The sequence below is a fragment of the Miscanthus floridulus genome, chromosome 15, assembly GCF_019320115.1.
Source record: "Miscanthus floridulus cultivar M001 chromosome 15, ASM1932011v1, whole genome shotgun sequence".
Classification (NCBI taxonomy): domain Eukaryota; kingdom Viridiplantae; phylum Streptophyta; class Magnoliopsida; order Poales; family Poaceae; genus Miscanthus; species Miscanthus floridulus.
Genome location: NC_089594.1, coordinates 64,626,910 through 64,634,764, shown reverse-complemented (window position 1 = coordinate 64,634,764; position 7,855 = coordinate 64,626,910). Strand labels below are relative to the sequence as shown.

At 42.0% G+C, this 7,855-nt stretch overlaps 2 protein-coding genes and 1 pseudogene across 3 annotated transcripts; 2 read left to right on the top strand and 1 right to left on the bottom strand.

Annotated features, from left to right (window-relative positions):
* The first annotated feature begins 492 nt into the window (after positions 1-492).
* On the top strand, positions 493-3,117 carry LOC136509205 (uncharacterized). Its single transcript, XM_066504029.1, has 2 exons — positions 493-2,295; positions 2,471-3,117. Exons 1-2 carry the CDS (start codon positions 559-561, stop codon positions 2,867-2,869), a joined length of 2,136 nt encoding a protein of 711 aa, XP_066360126.1. The 5' UTR covers positions 493-558; the 3' UTR covers positions 2,870-3,117.
* A 570-nt stretch (positions 3,118-3,687) lies between these two features.
* LOC136508159 (nucleoside diphosphate kinase 2, chloroplastic-like) lies at positions 3,688-5,768 on the bottom strand. 2 transcript variants are annotated; one of them, XM_066502785.1, is made up of 6 exons: positions 5,548-5,768; positions 5,350-5,436; positions 4,630-4,710; positions 4,422-4,534; positions 4,228-4,277; positions 3,688-3,928 (listed from the first exon to the last, which is right to left on the bottom strand). In XM_066502785.1, exons 3-6 carry the CDS (start codon positions 4,630-4,632, stop codon positions 3,861-3,863), a joined length of 234 nt encoding a protein of 77 aa, XP_066358882.1. In that variant the 5' UTR covers positions 4,633-4,710; positions 5,350-5,436; positions 5,548-5,768; the 3' UTR covers positions 3,688-3,860. The 2 variants fall into 2 exon arrangements, with proteins under 2 accessions (XP_066358882.1, XP_066358883.1); XM_066502786.1 differs by having other exon boundaries at positions 4,630-5,465; positions 5,548-5,767.
* On the top strand, positions 4,935-7,392 carry LOC136507564 (uncharacterized; annotated as a pseudogene).
* Positions 7,393-7,855: the final 463 nt, after the last annotated feature.

The following is a 7,855-nucleotide window of genomic DNA, read 5'->3' as shown; positions in this document are numbered from 1 at the left end:
TGCTATTATGATAGATAATCTAAGTTACCCCTTAGATTTGCGTCTAAATTACCATTTATGTCAATGTTAAACAAAAACTAAAATGTGCCCTCATCCTACCAACATTTGCTATCATGAAAAATGCTCATAAATTACCCACTTCCATTTTACTAATAAATTAAAACTGACTATATCAAATCAATACATGTCATGCCATCACATAGATCAAGTACACACGTGAGTGATAAATAAATACATATAGAATGTTAGTAGACAAGAATTATTACTACTTAATACCTCTAACTAAAAAATAATTATATTAAATTGTAATGTTTTCTCTTTGTTCATTTTATAACATAATAGATACTACTACTCTATAGTGTCTATCTAGTTGTTATAAACTTGCCCAACTCATCACCGATTTGCATTGTCCTCTATAAATCAGTTTGGTAGCTTTCATGCATTGGCACACGGCTTCGCCTTTCTTCCCATAACTAATAATTTCGCTTGCAACACTTTATTAACAGGGTCTTCGATTTCCTTTTAAAGGAAAAGGCAAGTGACGTTGGCAATTCTTTGATGGGCTTGCTGGCTGCTATAGTTGCCGCGGTCGTGAAACCATTCAAAAAATACACAAACACTTCTGCGAAATCATCAAAAATTAAACAAGAGAAAGAACCATCGAATGCACGCCTGGTGGTAGGATTTGTTTTATTGGTTGTCCAAGTGCTGGTGCTTGGTATTGTCTTGTGTCCTCTGGCAGTTCTGTATATGCTTGGGCTGTATCTCTCTGCTGGAATTTCTTTATGGCGTCTGATACAACATGACTATGGTAACCCTGATGGAGGCGCCAACCTAAAGCCAGCTCTCAACGTCTTGTACTCCTTAGCCATGGCCCGAGGTGTGGTTTATGGCTACAGGGCCATCTATGATTTAGTGGCAAAAACCAGACTAGTGGAAGTAGTGGCCAATAATTATTCACTAGAGACAGACCTAGTTTCGGAGTACCTAGACGAAACTGTGGCAGGATGTACGAAGGATCCGTCGTTTGCGAGAGGAAGGAACCTCGTCACATATGCTGTGGACTTATTGATGGAATCTAAGTCTAGGTACGGCTACATTTCTGGGGTTCTGATTCTTGGTGCAATTCTCCAGTCGAGAGTGTCCCTTGGACAGCCGGGTCTGCTAAAACAACTACTGACTGGATCAGCATCCTTTAGCCATGCGGTGCAGCAACTGCTAGAGACATTTGGTCCGAGAAGCCCATGTAGCACAGAGATCAGGGTGCGAGCTGCCAGGATAGTGGCAACTGTTGCTGGCAGCATCTGTCTGGACCACTTCCCAGCTCAAGGGATGATGATGATTCAGTGTGTATCATCCCTGCTCGACACATTTGAAGAATACAGTTGGCGGCCTGAGGGATATGATGAGCGACAATACAGGTACAAGGAGTGCGATCGGGGCTGGCTGCTAGATGACCGGGAGCTTATGTACCTACATGTCGACAAAATTCCAACCGCGAAGGCCGCTGACAGCAAGACACAGGGCTACAAAGGTCTGGTGGTGCAAGGCCTATGTATCCTTCAGGGTCTGGCCGCCAATGAGGACAACTGCAGAATCATAAGGAACGCTCAAGGTCTGCTATACAAGGCAATATCGCCTCTTATCTCAGACCAACTTCACGGCGGTGACCATCATGATGAATGGTCCAGCATGGCAGAGGAATCATTGGTACTGATTTCACGGCTTATGGCTACTCCGTATCCAGGAGAGACCGGAACAAAGCTGCCAAGTGAGATCTCAGGCAACATCCAAGTCATCATCAGAGCCATTAAAGTTATTCTAGAGTGTGTCAGGTGTCAAGCGCTGCTGAAAAGACAAGCCGTAGAGGTCCTCCTACACCTGTCTCTGTCTGTGGATACACATACACCAGACTCCATTATGCTTATGCCCGGTGGAAGTGGAAGCAGCAGCAGCACAATGTTCGTATGGATACTGCTGCACATTTCTCTTGTGCCAGATTATCACTTTGACAGGATGTGCGGTTCCGCTCATTTGGCAAAGAAGAGCAGTGACATCAAAGGATTAGCAGGTGAAAAGCTGCAGGGCATGCTGTCTTCATCTTCACAAGCGAGTACGCTGCGATCAGTTGGTGACGTTATTCGCAGCCTTGCTACAGCAGTTGCTGATGCCGAAAACAATGCATACATCAGAATACATGCAGCAAAAATCCTGGAGGACCTGGTCCGTTACTACACCAAGGATGATGAGAATCTCAAACAGCTGAAGAAAGCCATGACTGATGCGATGCCAGAGGTAATTAACCTAACCCGTGCAAACATATATTAATACCAAAATTTTTTAATGAAATCCCTTTCCTTCCTATATTACTGACAAGGCCTGCCTTATATTATCGGAGTATATATTACTACAGTACTAGTATCTTTGCAACTCTGAACTAGCATTATTATATTATGGATCGATGCCTCAGGTGCTCAAAGAAATTCTCCATGGCCGAGGCATGAGAGAAGCAGGAATACAAGCTGTAAGAGAAGCAAACAATGGCGGCAAGATTCCGGCAGCTGGCCCGGACCTAGAACAAGGTGGTTCTTCGCATGATAACAATGGTACTTCTCATCAGCAAAAGGGTGAGCAACACCAGGGAATCCAACTGCAGGAGGCCTTGGTAGAATTGTGCTGGATGGTATACGACTACTGGATATGGAATCGAGACCAAGATTTGGCTCGTCATTTTGACGAGATCGCAGCCAAGATATGTGCGGGACAGGGGATGCCTCACAAGACTTTCATATCACTTGTGTATGAAGCAGCAACCAAGAAAAATTGGGAGGAGAAGAGGGCAAGATTGGCGGCTGAACGTACCAGCTAATTCCTCAAGTGAAACAGGAACCTGAGTAAGAGGACTAGATGACAGCGCTCTAAAACCTGAAGCCTCCAACATCGGCATGCACTTTGCTCCGTCAGGATTCTCAATATAAATGTCTATTATATCTATTTATCTTGTGTGTATGTACTTTGTTAAGTTTCATTTGCCTGGAGACCATGTTATTATGCTAATTATATATCCTCTGTTTTCATGTGTTTATATTTTAATAAAGTAAAAATGGGATACATGATTGGCCCCTCAGTGCTGGTGCACGAATATTTATGTTTATGATGTTTGTGTTTCTTTTATTCTGTTTTCTTATTACTACCAGATGATAAGAATCCGTTGTCATTGTGTGCACTTATGGAATTTGTGCTTATTTTCTAATATTTTTCTTACTATACAGATGACAAGAATCTGTTGTCATTGTATGCATTTATAGGACCGACACGTATATATTAGCTAGCTAATTGCATAGTTGCTGGGTATTGCCGACGACAACCTTGTCTGGACGCAATCCTGTGAAGAACTGCACCTGCAGACTGCAGTACAAAATAACCGGCTTTGGCTATACTGCACTTTCACCATCAATGCCAAAAATATTTTACTTTCACCCACATATTGTTTTTCTCATGCAAGATGGGTGTTCAGTTTTGCTTCATGATAATATATGTTCCACGTATACCATTGTATCTGAAATAGAACAAAATGTGCTACTATTTGTAACTTTCTTGCCTTTATTTCATTCAAGACGTTACTTGTAAATGTGAGATGAAATTAGCTTCATGAACAATTCATCAAAGGTTTCAGTTGCACAAATCCTCAATACTGCAAAAAGAACCTCCAGGTAAAAAGGTTCAAAGGTACCGATAATTCGAGCCCTCATAAGCCAATTTACTTAGCCGAACTAAACTCATACTCTCATACATGGCTCCTTGAATCAAGTTGAACAGAAAAAAACATTGAATACAACTCACGAAGTGATTAGCAAGGGCTACTCTATAAGCCACGGTGTTTGAACAGATTCCCATTGGCAGAGCTCGCCTTCTCTGAACCACAGAGCTGCAAGTAGGAAAGTAGTTTGAGCTCGTCATCTCATATTGTTAAGAATAATAGCTGGCAGGCTAAAACAAATTTAGGTCCAAGTTAATATGCAAGCCATGTCACTAAGTACATGACACCATCAGTTTCATATTCTTAATCCTGCTCCTGATTTTCATGTCAACTAATCCAATCCTCAGGGCAGTTCTCAAAGTTTGAACAAAACATTACTAGACCTTGCCATTTGTTTAAAAGGATCATTGACTCAAGAAATCACCTAAACGCGATATAGAATCATACTGAAATGTTGCAGAACTTACCAATTTCACGCTTGCCATTATCAGGACTATCCCTTCCATGGACAACATTCCTGAAACGTTCAATTCCATCATAGTTTATTTGATATGCAGGTAAAAATGGTAAAATGGAAGCACCTTCCAACTATAAATTTTAACAGGTGAGTTACATGATTAAATATTACAACATAAACACATGGAAGAGGGTGGTTGCCAACCTTCCAGTTTGAACTGCAAGATCACCCCTTATAGTCCCTGGTTCAGCTTGAAGGGGGTTAGTAGCTCCTATTAATTTGCGAGCCGATGCAACAACATCATCACCCTCCCAGGCCTTACAGGATAGAAGAACAAGATTGCAGCTGTGAACTCTGCATTGGTGGAAGTGTGGAGTTGCAAATATGTCTAGCTCATAAGAAAAATATATACCATGCAGACAACAGGGCCAGAAGTTATGTAATCTATCAGCTTAGGAAAGAAAGGTCTATCCTTGAAATCCTTGTAATGCTCCTGAGAGACAAGGAAGGGTGAACAACACAGAGTATATGAAAAGCATTATAAGTGAGCTGAACATAATGAACTCCTCAATATTTCCATTTTGATGTGGAAACAAACATCACATTGTGTGCAGCAACGAAGCACAGAAAGAATCAAAGAAAGGTTGACTAGATTCTGTTGGCGCTTTAGTGAATGTTAAGAAAACGATGAAAGTGTGAAGTTATTAAAGAAGAGAGATGCAGGCAATGTATTTATCAAATATTAGTACAAAAAGAAGACAAGAAAGACCAGCCACTTGAAGAAAAAGAATGATATGGTCAAGGAAGTAACTTATCCTGGCACTTAATATAATGAAAAATATCAAAGCGAGCACTATTACAGCATCAGATCAATACTTAGGATGCCAAAAATCAAAGATACACAGTAAAATTATGAAACTAACTGAATATCAGGAACTTCTTTAAGGGAATAACTGATGAATAATATAATAAAAGTTGGAAAGTATATCTATGTAGAAAGGATACACATAAGGATCCTAAGCTAAAATATGTAGCACTGGGAGATATATTTGACAGCCAAAGATGATAATGATAAGCAACTTTGCAAGATCCACAATAGTTCTGCAACATTGATGTGTTTTGGGAAGCAAACCTGAGCCAAGTCCTTGGGGCACTGTAAAAGTTTTAATCCTTTCAACAAAAACCCTTTCTTCTCAAAGCGAGAAATAATCTCTCCAGCCTATATGCATCAGATATAGTATGTTTTATCTGAACTAAAACACACGAAAGAAGCTAAGGAACAGCACCATACTGGGAAAAGCGTGGGTGTGGGGAACTGGGGAATGCATACCAGACCACGCTGAACACCATCTGGTTTGATAATAATGTAGCTTTGCTCAACCTCCTACAGATTGCAAGTTCTTGTTAAGCAAGGTCCTACAGTTAGGATAGCACAAAGATCAGGCTGCGAGCTGCTAGGATAGTGAACTGTTGCTGGCAGCATTCGTTTGGACCAGTTCCCTCAAGGCATGATGATTGAGTGCATATCATCCCTGCTTGACACATTTGAGGAATACAGGTGGCGACCTGAGGGATATAAGCAAAGTTCAGATCGGACATGGAAGGGGTATGAGCGGGAGTGGCTGCTAGATGGAGGGGAGCTGCGGTACAGTTTCTATGTCGACGCACTTCCAAGAGCAACGGCCGCTGACTGTGACAGCAAGACACAGAAAAGTGACAATGGTAAACTGCTCCAGAGCTACAGAGCACTGGTGGTGTACGGCCTGCGTATCCTCCAGAAGCTCGCAATCAACGAGGACAACTGCAGAGTCATAGCAAGCACCCAAGGTCTGCTATCCAGGACGATGGCGCACCTAATCTCAGACAAACTCCACGGGGACCATCATGATGAATGGTCCAGCATAGCAGAGGAATTACTAGAATTCATGAATCGGCTCATGGCTACTCTAGGACCAACAACAAAAACGCTGACGACATGTGAGATCTCACTCTCAAGCAGCAGCCAAGAAGCGATCATGAGAACCCTGGGGTGCCACGAATGTAAATGGTGGCTGAAGAGACAAGCCGCACAGGTCCTCTTATACCTGTCTCCGGATACACCGCCCTCCATTGTGCCCGGTGGAAGTGGAAGCAGCATCAGCATGATATTCGTATGGATACTGCTGGAATTTTTTTTCTTGTGCCAGCAGATTATGACTTTGATCGCAGGATGCACGGCGCCACTCATTTGTTAAAAGAGAGTACCTACACCGCAAGATTAGCAGATGAAAAGATGCAGGCCATGATATCTTCGATGACGGGGGCAAGTGACGCGAGTATGCTACCATCAGTTGCCTATGTTATTGGCAGCCTCGCCAGAACAGTTGCAGGTGCTGAAAACAATGCACACAGAACACATGCAGCAACGGTCCTGGAGCATCTTTGTCAATATTATACCAAGGATGATGAAAATCTCAAGGAGCTGAAGAAATCCGTCGCCAATGTGATGAAAGAGGTAATTAACGTACCTGTGCACAAACATTTTTTTTATGTAAAAAATCTCTTTCATTCATTCCTATATATATTACTGGCATCATGTATAGAGTACTACTGTTGTGACTCTCAAGTCTGAACTACCATTATTGGTGCCTCAGGTACTCAAAGAAATTGTCCATTGGCTCATGACGACTGAAGAAAAACAAGTTGTAAGAGAAGCAAACAACGGCGGCAACGTTCTTCTGGCAGAGGAAGGCCTGGACTTAGAACAAGGTGGTGTTCCGCGTGATAATGATAATGGACAGGAAAGCAGCTCTACCCCTCATCAACAAAAGGGTGAGCAACACCAGGGAATAATCGAACTGCAGCAGGCCTTGCTAGGCTTGTGCTGGGCGATAACAATCAAATGGATTGATAAAGACCAAGATTTGACCAGCCAGTTCAACGAGATTGCAGCCAAGATATGTTCGGGACAGGGGATGCCTGGCAAGACTTTCGAAACACTTGTGAGAGAAGCACAAGATAAACTTTGGAAGGAGAAGAGGGCTTCAAGATGGGCGGCTGCACGTAACAGCTAATTCCTCAAGTGAAACATGAGTAAGAGGACTCGTTCACTGCGGTCGAAAACCTGAAGCGTGAAGAGCTTCCATCATCCGCATGCACTTTGCTCCGTGAGGATTCTTATAAATGTCGTAAGATTGAAATAATCAAACACAAATTATATTTGTTTATCTTCTGTGTATAAGTTTCATTTGCCTGGAGACCATGTTATTATTATGCTAATTATATATCCTCTGTTTTCATGCGTCTTTTTTTTAATAAAAATGGGACATAGGATTGGCTCCTCAGTGCTGGTGCACGAATATTTATGGTGTGTTCGTGTTTCTTTTCTTCACTTTTCTTACTACTACCAGATGATAAGAATCCGCTGTCATTGTGTGCACTTAGGGTATTTGTGTTTCTTTTCTACTAGTTGCTTATAACAGATGAGAAGAATCCATTGTCATTGTGTGCATTTATAGGACTGACATATATTAGCTAGCTAATTTGCATACCTGTGAAGAATTGCACCTGCACTGCGAAATAACCATCTTTCATAATATTGCACTTTCACCATCAATGCCAAATCCATTCTACTTTCACCCACATCTGGGGTTTCTCAT

Excerpts from the sequence above, each read along its gene's own strand:
- LOC136509205 (XM_066504029.1), top strand. The coding sequence starts at position 559 with ATGGGCTTGCTGGCTGCTATAGTTGCCGCGGTCGTGAAACCATTCAAA. Across the intron at positions 2,296-2,470 it reads TGACTGATGCGATGCCAGAG|GTGCTCAAAGAAATTCTCCA; the intron begins GTAATTAACCTA and ends TCGATGCCTCAG.
- LOC136508159 (XM_066502785.1), bottom strand. Across the intron at positions 4,278-4,421 it reads CTTGCAGTTCAAACTGGAAG|GAATGTTGTCCATGGAAGGG; the intron begins GTTGGCAACCAC and ends TGAACGTTTCAG. Across the intron at positions 3,929-4,227 it reads TAATGGCAAGCGTGAAATTG|CTCTGTGGTTCAGAGAAGGC; the intron begins GTAAGTTCTGCA and ends TCCTACTTGCAG.